This window comes from Scyliorhinus torazame, chromosome 14 (assembly GCF_047496885.1).
Source record: "Scyliorhinus torazame isolate Kashiwa2021f chromosome 14, sScyTor2.1, whole genome shotgun sequence".
NCBI classification, from domain to species: Eukaryota; Metazoa; Chordata; class Chondrichthyes; order Carcharhiniformes; family Scyliorhinidae; genus Scyliorhinus; species Scyliorhinus torazame.
In genome coordinates this window covers 164,178,647-164,189,608 of record NC_092720.1, presented here as the reverse complement: position 1 = coordinate 164,189,608, position 10,962 = coordinate 164,178,647, and the positions used below count along the sequence as shown (strand labels likewise).

Sequence of the window (10,962 nt, the reverse complement as noted above, 5' to 3'; positions counted from 1 at the left end):
GTGTGTTTTATAGTTGGAAGCCTCCCTCTGGTGTTGTCTGGTGATTGGTCGTGTTCTGTTATGAATGTTGATTGGCTCACCTGGGTGTCTGTCACTGCCTGTTTTTACCTCATGATGTGCATGAGTGCATATTATGACAATGCTCAGGTCAGGAAACATCTGTGGTGAGAGAAGCAACCTCTCTGCAGCTTTTGACTGCCGGCTACACTGTCCTCCTCCTGCAACTCTTCTGTGTTGTCCAGTCAGTGGGATTGCTGTGACTTGTGGCAATTTTTCCTCTTCAGTTGTAGGGTGAGACTCTGCTGCAATGGTGAATCTTCCCACCGCCATCGCTCTGGTTCCTACCAAGGGTCAGTCTCTGCTTTTCAATTCGATTCAGCCGCTCGGGCTCGCGCTTCCTCACATTCCAACTCCCGAACGCTGGGCGCCAACCGCCGCTGCGCGCGGGAGAACTACAACTCCCATCAGGCACCGAGGGCTGGCACTCCCCATATTTATACTGCCACTCCTCACTGCGCAGGCTCCGGGGACACATGCAGTGTGGGTAATGTAGCTCTGACCGGGTGAGAATGTGTCTCGCTCGAAAGTGTGGACGGAGCACCGAGTCCGTGAAGTCCCGCCCCCCCGTATATGATTGGCGTAGTCAAGTGATTGACATTACTAATCTGTGCAGGGAAGCGGTTCCCCATCCCCGATTGGCTGAGGCCCGTCAATCAGAGAGCTGAGCTGTGTGTTGGATATTGAGTGTTTATTGGAAGCAGTTCCCTTCTGATTTACAGGCTGAGTTTTTGCTCAATGGGTCATTGCTGAATATGAGAAGGTGAGGTGTCATTATCTGTGAGCGGCAGAGAAACATTTATTGAAATGTCTTTTAATGTCTTTAAAGATTTTACCTCAAGGCCTCGGTCTTTCCCAAAAGCCTGGGTTTGGATTTGATAGATTTGCCCAGTAATGCGTCTGAGAGCTGAATTTGGGATGTGCAGTCTGAGTGAGTGCAGATCATCTAATTTCCCAGGATAAACAAGAACCCTCCAGACATCTTCACCAAAGCAATATTCTCCTTAGCTTCCAGCACTTCCCGTCCAGTGTGTTTTCTTCAAATAATCTTGGAGGATAAGCGGAGAAATATCAAAATCTCAATTGAATTAAGGTTTCTCCTGAATGTTTTTTATATTATGATGTGGAGATGCCGGCGTTGGACTGGGGTGAGCACAGTACGTAGTCTTACAACACCAGGTTAAAGTCCAACAGGTTTGTTTCGATGTCACTAGCTTTCGGAGCGCTGCTCCTTCCTCAGGTGAATGAAGAGGTCTGATCCAGAAACACATATATAGACAAATTCAAAGATGCCAAACAATGCTAGGAATGCGAGCATTAGCAGGTGATTAAATCTTTACAGGTCCAGAGATGGGGTAACCCCAGGTTAAAGAGGTGTGAATTGTATCAAGCCAGGACAGTTGGTAGGATTTCCCAGGCCAGATGGTGGGGGATGAATGTAATGTGACATGAATCCCAGGTCCCGGTTGAGGCCGCACTCATGTGTGCGGAACTTGGCTATAAGTTCATGTCACATTACATTCATCCCCCACCATCTGGCCTGCAAAATCCTACCAACTGTCCTGGCTTGATACAATTCACACCTCTTTAACCCGGGGTTACCCCATCTCTGGATCTGTAAAGATTTAATCACCTGCTAATGCTCGCATTCCTAGCATTGTTTGGCATCTTTGAATTTGTCTATATATGTGTTTCTGGATCAGACCTCTTCATTCACCTGAGGAAGGAGCAGCGCTCCGAAAGCTAGTGACATCGAAACAAACCTGTTGGACTTTAACCTGGTGTTGTAAGACTACGTACTGTTTTTTATATTAAACACACTCTCAAAGGGTAAAATTCGTCTTCACCACACGACTCATGCTCATAGCTTCCAGCTCTTCCTGTCCAGTATGTTTTCTTCAAATAATTTGGTGAAACAAGCAGACAATTTTTAACATTTCCATTGAATTAACATTTTGATTTGATTTTGATTTAATTTATTGTCACATGTACCGAAGTACAGTGAAAAGTATTTTTCTGCGGCCGAGGAATGTACACAGTACCTACATAGTAGACACCAGAATAATCAACAGAGAACATTGACAAATGGTACATCGACAAAACAGTGATTGCTTACAATGTGGAACAAGGGCCAAACAAAGCAAATACATGAGCAGCATAGGGTGTCGTGAATAGTGTTCTTACAGGGAACAGATCAGTCCAAGGGGGAGTCGTTGAGGAGTCTTGTAGTTGCGGTGAAGAAGCTGTTCCTATGTCTGGATGTGCGAGTCTTCAGACTTCTGTACCTTCTGCCTGATGGAAGGGTCTGGAAGAAGGCGATGCCTGGGTGGGAGGGGTCTCTGATAATGCTGTCTGCCTTCCTCAGGCAGCGGGAGGTGTATACAGAATCAATGTGGGGGTGGCAAGTTTGTGTGATGCGTTGGGCTAAGTTCACCACAGTCTGCAGTTTCTTGCGATTTTGGACCGAGCAGTTGCCATACCAGGCTGTGATGCAGCCGGATAGGATACTCTCTATCGCACATCTGTAGAAGTTTGTGAGAGTCGATGCAGACATGCCAAATTTCTTTAGCTTCCGTAGGAAGTAGAGACGTTGTTGAGCTTTGATTTTTCCTGTTTTTAAAAATTAAACCCACAACCTAAGGGCAAAACTGCTATTTTCCAGTGCAACAGGAGCTGACGGGTAATTGATAGCCCATTTTACACACTGCCTGACTGTCTTTTCCATTGTCCTCATGGTGTCTAGCAAGAAGGGAGATGGATGTTGACTGCTTCTGGTCACTATCCAGTGCCCCTGATGGAAACATTTCCCAGGGGGGTAGCAGACTGGCACTCACTGTGCACAGTCTCTAACTGAAGAGTCAGCCCCTTCAGCAAAGGGGGAAAGGGAGTTGGAGGAAATCATGTTTATTTTCTGTTTTACAGAAAGATTGCACTACTGCACCAGAGAATACAGAGATGATAGAGACCGCAGATAGATCCTGACCATCACCCAAGGAACAATTGGACAACTGAAATGAAAATCGCTTGTCACAAGTAGGCTTCAAATGAAGTTACTGTGAAAAGCCCCTAGTTGCCACATTCCGGCGCCTGTTCGGGGAGGCTGGTACGGGAATTGACTGTGCTACTGGCCTGCCTTGGTCTGCTTTTTAGCCCTGTGCTAAACCAACTGTGGGGAGACATCCAGTCACTTCACAGCATTGCTCAACCTAGAGAAGGTTGACCAGTGAAACCATCATCTAGAAATTGGTGGGGTCAGGGGAGCTTTGACATATCATCAGATCTGAAACTGGTCAGTGGTGTGGACCTTCCATCAGAACCAACCTTTCCAAAGGTTTGGCTGTGGGTGATCGGTCCGGATGAAGCTGGGAAGAAGTTTGATTGGGCTCCCAAGTGTGGTGAGAGCTTCAATCATTCATCGAGCCTCATGAACCACTGACTAATTACTACAGGGAAGAGGGATCTTCTAACGCATACAGTGCATCAGTTGTATCATCTGCAACACAAGGAGAGCCCCATGGCAGGGAAACCATTCAAGTGTGAGGTGTGTGACCGAGCTTTCGCACAGAAATCAGTGCTGGTGAATCATCAACGTGTTCACACTGGAGAAAAGCCGTTCAGTTGTGAGGTGTGCGGCAAATCATTCTCTCAATCATCAACACTCCTCGACCACCAACGGACTCACACTGGGGAGAAACCGTTTACCTGCGAAGTGTGTGACAAATCATTCTCGAAAGCTTGGAACCTCCGCAAGCACCAACGCATTCACACAGGAGAGAAACCATTCACCTGCGAAGTGTGTGACAAATCATTCCCGAAAGCTTGGAATCTCCGTTTACACCAACGCTTTCACACAGGAGAGAAACCATTCAAGTGTGAGATGTGTGACAAATCATTCTCACAGTTACCAAATCTCCGTACACATCAACGCAGCCACACAGGCGAGAAGCCATTCACGTGCGAAGTGTGCAACAAATCCTTCTCAAATTCATGCCACCTCCGCACACATCAACGCATTCACAGAGGGGAGAAGCCATTCACGTGTGAGGTATGCGGCAAATCATTTCCACGGTCATCGACCCTCCTTGACCATCAACGCACTCACACAGGGGAGAAACCATTCACATGTGGGTTGTGCAACAAATCATTTTCACAGCCAACAACCCTCCTCGTACACCAATACATTCACACTGGGGAGAAACCATACACCTGCGAACTGTGCAACAAATCATTCTCTGATCCGTCGACTCTCCGTGTACACCGACGCAGTCACACAGGGGAGAAGCCATTTACATGCGAAGCATGCAACAAATCTTTCTCAAATTCTTCTAACCTCCGTGCACACCAACGCATTCACACAGGGGAGAAGCCATTCACATGCGAAGTGTGCGACAAATCCTTCTCATATTCTGCTCACCTCCGTGTACACCAACGCATTCACACAGGGGAGAAGCCATTCACGTGTGAAGTGTGTGACAAATCCTTCTCAAATTCATCTAACCTCCGCACACACCAACGTATTCACATAGGTGCAAAACCAATTGGGTGTTAGGTTTGTGAGAAAGCTTCCACCTACTACTGCATCAACACATTCACACAGGGGAGAAATCATTATGTGTGAGGTGTCTTTCACACAGGGGAGAAATCATTATGTGTGAGGTGTCTTTCTCACACTAACGGAATCTTTGTACACATCAAGGCACTCACACACAGGAGGAACAGGTTAGGTATGAGGTGTGAGACAAAGCTTTCACAGATTTAAGGAGCCTCATCCACCATCAGTCAATCCACACAGGGAAAACGCTTCTTCAATTGTGAGGTTTGCGATAAAACATTTGTAATGTCTATGAAACTCCAAAGACACCAGAGGATTTACACTGAGGAGAAACCATTCAGATGTGAGGTGTGTGACCAAACCTTCAGACAGCCATCAAATCTTTGCAAACACCAAGGCATTCAATGTGTGAGGCGTGCAACAAATCCTTCTCGAGGTCTGCTTCATCAGAGGATCTACACAGGGAGTAACTTTAAAACGTTATGTTTATGCTTCTGTGACATCCTGGGACACCACAAGATTCACACGGGGAGAAATCTTTGGGTGTGATGTTTGTGATAAGGATTTCACCCACTCCCCTGATCTCCTGAAGGACCAGAGGATGCACAATTGTGAGAAACCATTCCAGGGTGAGGTGTGTGAAGAGGCTGTCCCACAGTCAGTGTATCCATCATTGCACTCACACAGGGCACGTTCCTGATCAGTGTGGGTTCTGTACTAAAGCCTTCACACAGTTGTCGGACCCATTACAAACACATGCGAGTTCAAAACTGAATCCGCTACTTTTCCCCTCCTGTGAATATAGGAAGATGAAGGAACATTCTCAATGTCTTTGTTTAACCATTTATGTTTTTTAAATCAAAGGAGTTAATTTTTGAGTTGAAACAAACCTAGGTAAAGATGGAATTTTTTAAAAATAAGGTAAACACATAGAATGTTTCTGTAACAATCAGGACTTGCATTCAAAAGGATGGGAAGTTTTCCCAGTCATACTAGGATAGTTATGTTTTTAGCTGTTATATCGTTATGTTTTTAGCAGTTATACTGGAGATAGTTATGTTTTTGCCAAATTTATAGGTCAATAGTGAAAGGTAAAAAGAAAGTTGTGGTTTATGAGTTATTTGCTGGTCAAAAAAATTCCTGGCTTGAAGTCCGTGTAACTGCACTTACTGCAGACAGTTTGATTTTTTAAATCTGTAATCGGTCTTTCCCAGACATTAAGGAGTCTTCACCTGAAATCCCCCTCGCTGGAAACTCACTATCTCTCTGCTGGATATTTAGGCTGTACAGATAGGTTTTTAATTTGAGAGAGTGAGATGGAACATTACTGCTTCATTGGCAGTATCTCCAGACCACTACTGCATCTGAGTTTGGTAGCTGTATGAAAGAGATTGAAAATGATTACTTGTCACATGACCCTCTGTTCCCACAAATCTTAGAAAAGGTTGTCTATTCTGAGAGTGCAGAGTTTTAACTGACCTGGCGATGGATGGCTAAACCACTTGTGACCAATATGCTCAAATATTCACCCCTTGGACTTGAGAAGTAGGGTGATCAACCAGGAAGGAAAAACATAAAAGTAATTTTGGGGACAAGGGTCTAGAATTATGAGGGAGTGATTAAACCAGATTGACGGTTACAGAAGCATTGTGGTGAATGGAGGGTCAAAGGGCAGAGCGATGGGAATTAGATGAGAGTATGTGTATGTGCGTGTGAGCGTTAGTAAAGTGAGCCAGCTCTCGGGAGTGGGTGTGGGGTAGAATCAGACCCTGCTTTAGTCGGTGATGTGAATTATAGACAGATCCTCTTTGGGGTATTTGAGTAATACCGTGGGTAATATTTGCACTCCTGTCTGGCAGGACTACTATCCTGAGTTTAGTGAGGGAGTGGGTCTGAGTCTCTACTGACCTGAGTACCCTCAGCCCATCATACCTCGATGTAATAACGGTGTGATATGTTCACCTTACACTCTTCCAAGATCTATTTCATGTTCTGGGAAAGCTCTAGAGTCGTTTTCAAATGCATTGTTAATTTTAGAATCTACCAATTATTTTGGTAGATTCTAAGTTTGGCGTAACTGAATATTGTGTTGTTTGTCTGCTGTTTTATTAATCTTCTGTATAGATTTATAACTCACAATAAATTAACTTGTTCACTTGACCCAAGCTATCTGATTGCCAGCATGTGTGTTCCTATTCACTGAAACACTCACAATATATTGGTCAACGTCACTGGTATACTTTATCCATCAATGCGTTCAGAATTTCCAGTTCACCTGAAGCAGAACATTTCCCTCAGTAAGTGTTATGGGCCAGGGCTTAGAAACTCCAAAGTGTATTATGAAGTTCACCTGACCTACAACCTTTATGTTCAATTTGGCTAGGGTATGCACAAAAGCCTTCACTGCAGGTGTGATTCATCAGACTTCCTAGACACTTTAATCCAAACAAGGTTTATTCTAAGAATGTAGTTAACACATATATATAAAACACAGCAAGAGTTTTTTTTAATCAAGTACAGACATAAAGCCACCACACAGCTACAGTAATCTATGTATATAACATGTAATGAATTCCCCTTTACCTATTCCAATTCAATAACAAAATCCAATTAAACCAAAACCCCTTTTCAAGGGAGTGGTCCAACACACTGATTCTCACTTGAATGGGACTGGTCCTTTTCCTGGAATTCTGATCCAGTTCCAAACAGCAGATTCAAACTCTTTCTGGAAAACAACTATATCTTTAAAGTTAACAAGGTAGATAACCACACCCAATGTGCTTTTTACTAAAATGAAAACAGAGAGAAACAGGCCAAACACTTCTTTCCCGTTTCTGTAGTCCACAGCAGGCAAACTTAAACCCTTTCACCTCACAGCCACACTCAATGTGCTACAATTCACATGATGAGACTAAACCTTTCTTAAAGGGACACTCACATGACAAAAGAAAGACTTACACATATATATATATATAAACTTTCACAAACTCGGCATCTGGAAGCACTTTACAGGCAATTAAGTGCATTTTGAAGTGTAGTCGCTATTTTACCTTGAAAACAAGGCACAGCCAGCTCTCACAAATAGCAATGTGATAATGTCCAGATAATCTGTTTTAGTAATGTTGAATGCAGGATCCATATTGACCAGGACATTAGGGATAAAACCCCTGCTCTTTTACAATATAGTAAGAAGTCTTACAACACCAGGTTAAAGTCCAACAGGTTTGTTTCAAATCACTAGCTTTTGGAGCCTTCCTCTGGGGTCTCTCTACGTCCTGTCCACCGGTAGGATTTTCCCCACCAGCCTCTCTATCTCCACCTGCTCCGCCTTCTGCATGTATGCCCAAATAGAAATACGTTCCCCCCTGCTAACTGCCTTCAGTGCCTCCTAGACCATACAGGCGACACCTCCCCGTATCGTTGATCTTTATATATCTCCGGATGGCATCCCTCACCCGCTCACACACCACCTCCTCCTCTAACAGTCCAACATCCAACCTCCATTGTGGGCGCTGGGCCCTTCTTTTGCTCACTCATTGGTCCAGCCAATGTGGGGCATGGTCCGACACCACTATTGCTGATTATTCAGCATCTATCACCTCTGCCAGCAGCGTTTTTTCCAGCAAAAAGAAATCTATTCGTGAGTACACCTTGTGCTCATAGGAGTAGACAAAAATTCTTTCCCCCCTTCGGCCTCCCAACTCTCCACGGATCGATACACCCCCCATGTGCTCCATGAACCCCCGGAGTTCCTTAGCCATAGCTGAGACCTTGCCCGACCTAGGGCTCGACCGATCCAGTCTTGGATCCAGGACCTTTGAAGTCTCCCCCCATAATCAGCCGCTGAGAATTCAGGTCCGAAATCCTCCCCAGCACCCGCCTCATGAATTCTTCACCATCCCAATTTGGGACATAAATATTCACCAATAATATCAGCATTCCCTCCAGTTTCCCAGTAACCATGACACATCTCACTCCCCCCCCCCCCCCCAACCCCCCCCCCCCCCCCCCCCCCCCGGATCCGCCTCTATATTCCCCATTTCGAACGCCACCCGCTTATTTACAATCGCCACCCCCTTCGTTTTAAAGTCCAACCCCGAGTGGAGTACTTGCCCAACCCTTCCCTTCCTCAACTTGATCTGGTCCCCCACCTTCAGGTTTGTCTCTTGCAGCATGGCCACATCCGCTTCAGTCGCCTCAAGTATGCAAACACACGGGCCCTCTTGACTGGCCCATTCAAACCTTGAACGTTCTACGTGACCAGCCTGGTCGGGGGCCCCCCCTCCCGCCAACCCCACTCCCCTGCCTATCAGCTATAGCCCCACTTGGGGTAGCCTCCGGCCCATGTCCCGCACCTCCCTTGGCCCACCCTCGGGCGCCCACCATCATCAACCCTCTTCCTCCTCCTCCATTTTGAAGGCCCACCCCCATCAACAGTACTCTTTCCCCCCCCTCCCCTCCTCCAGATTCCCCCTCCCCTTGCTAACCTTCAGCTCACCCCCCAACTGTATCTTGCCTAGCTAACCACGCAGTTCCCATCCCTGGCGCCTAGCATCCTACCCCCACTGATTCCCCTCCCACTCAAACAGTGCAAACAATCAATAGCAACAGAAAAAAGAAACCCCATTCCTTGACAAAAGACAAAAAGGAAAAACAGAACTGAAGTCAAAAACCAAGGGAAAAAAAAGAAATGGCCCCGAACATAAGTTTTACAGCAGCATCACAACTCCTCCACCAAAGTACAAGGTCCAGCTCACGATTCGCTCCTTAGTTCGCGTGATCAGTTCTCCAAGTCCTCCACCTTCTCCAACCACTTCTGGTGGTCCCGCATTAACTCCATCTCGGTGCCATTGAGGCAAACTTCGTCGTGCTCCCCCATCAGCTTCTCCAACTTGTGGGTTGCCTGACCCTGAGCTGCCAGCCTTGTCTCCACACGGTCAACCACCACCTTGATCGAGTCCACCGCCTTGGCCAGGTCCTCCAGACTCTCCTTTCGTTGCTAGGTGAACTTCTCATTCAAGAAGCTCATCAGCTGCTCCGTCGACCATTGAACCGGCAGGGTCGCTCCCAGCTCCTTCGCCATCTCCACGTGCGTTGCCAGCTCCACAACCGCTTCAACTGACTTATTCCTTCTTTTTCGGGCACTTCTAGTCCTCAGCTCCATAAACTAGAGGGTAAATCTCCTACATACACTTCTACATCTTTTTTCAGTCTCACTTCCACTTGAAAACTGGGGAAAAAGCCCAAAAAAGACCGCCATGAGCGGGAGCTACCAAATGTGCGACCACCCACTCCATAGCCGCCACCGTAAGTCCCTCGGGCCAGAAATATAAGATGGTCAATGAGAAATTCAGGAGAATCTTCTTTTGCAAGAGAATGATGAGAATGTGGAACTTGCTCCCACAGTGATTGCTTGAGGTAAATTGTTTCAATGTATTTGATGGGAAGCCAGTTAAATAGATAAAGGAGAAAGGAATAGAAGGATCTGCTGATGGGCTGAGATAAAATAGGTATGTGTGGTGAGAGCTTCAATCATTTATGGAACCTCATGAACCACTGACTCATTCCTAAAGGTGAGAGACTGAACAAGTGTGAGTTGTGTGAGGAGGGCTTCACAGGTTCATAGAATCCCCAAATACACAAGGTGCATCTGTAGTATCACACAAGTATGGATGCATGGATGAGAAACTATTCAAGCATTTGCACAGTTATCGATACCCGTGAATCACTAGCACATCTACTGGGCAGAAGCCATACACGTGTGATGTGTGCGACAAATGTTTCTTGCGGTCATATAATCTCCGCAATCACCTACAAATTCACATTGGGGAGAACCCATTTATGTGTGATGTGTGCATCAGATCATTCTCGCAGTCATTGTATAACCTTGCACAACAACGCATCACGTATCTCCTTTTACACCAGTGCAGTCACACAGGAAAGAAACAATTCATATACGAGGTGTGCAACAAACCATTCCCACAGTTAATAAAGTTCCACCAACACATTCACACAGAGGAGAAACCATTCACTTGTGAGGTTTGCGATAAAGCTTTTGCAATATCTACAAGCCTTCTAAAACACCAAACGGTTCACACGGGAGAGACCCTTCAGATGTGACGTATGGGACCAAACCTTCACAGTGATCGCTGAATGACTGATGTATTCACACAGGGGAGGGATTATTGAGATACGAGGTGTGCGACAAACCATTCTCAAAGTGATCGTACCTCCGTGCCCATTAATGCATTCACACAGATTAGATTCAAGAGTGAGTTCTGTGATATTGGTTTTGTGGCAAAAACACTTCAGGAGTGAGGCTTGTGAGATGGTTTTCCATTTCTTCAGTCTCC

The 10,962-nt window shown here is 45.8% G+C and overlaps 1 protein-coding gene across 2 annotated transcripts; it reads left to right on the top strand.

The window, feature by feature from the left end:
• Nucleotides 1-6,769, top strand: LOC140389212 (uncharacterized). Of its 2 annotated transcripts, none has more exons than XM_072473391.1 (2): nt 1-350; nt 2,980-6,769. In XM_072473391.1, exon 2 carries the CDS (start codon nt 3,572-3,574, stop codon nt 4,604-4,606), a length of 1,035 nt encoding a protein of 344 aa, XP_072329492.1. In that variant the 5' UTR covers nt 1-350; nt 2,980-3,571; the 3' UTR covers nt 4,607-6,769. The 2 variants fall into 2 exon arrangements, with proteins under 2 accessions (XP_072329492.1, XP_072329491.1); XM_072473390.1 differs by lacking the exon at nt 1-350 and adding an exon at nt 533-820.
• The last annotated feature ends 4,193 nt before the right edge of the window (nt 6,770-10,962 follow it).

Bases quoted from the DNA above. Each gene is read 5' to 3' on its own strand.
- LOC140389212 (XM_072473391.1), top strand. From the start codon at position 3,572: ATGGCAGGGAAACCATTCAAGTGTGAGGTGTGTGACCGAGCTTTCGCA.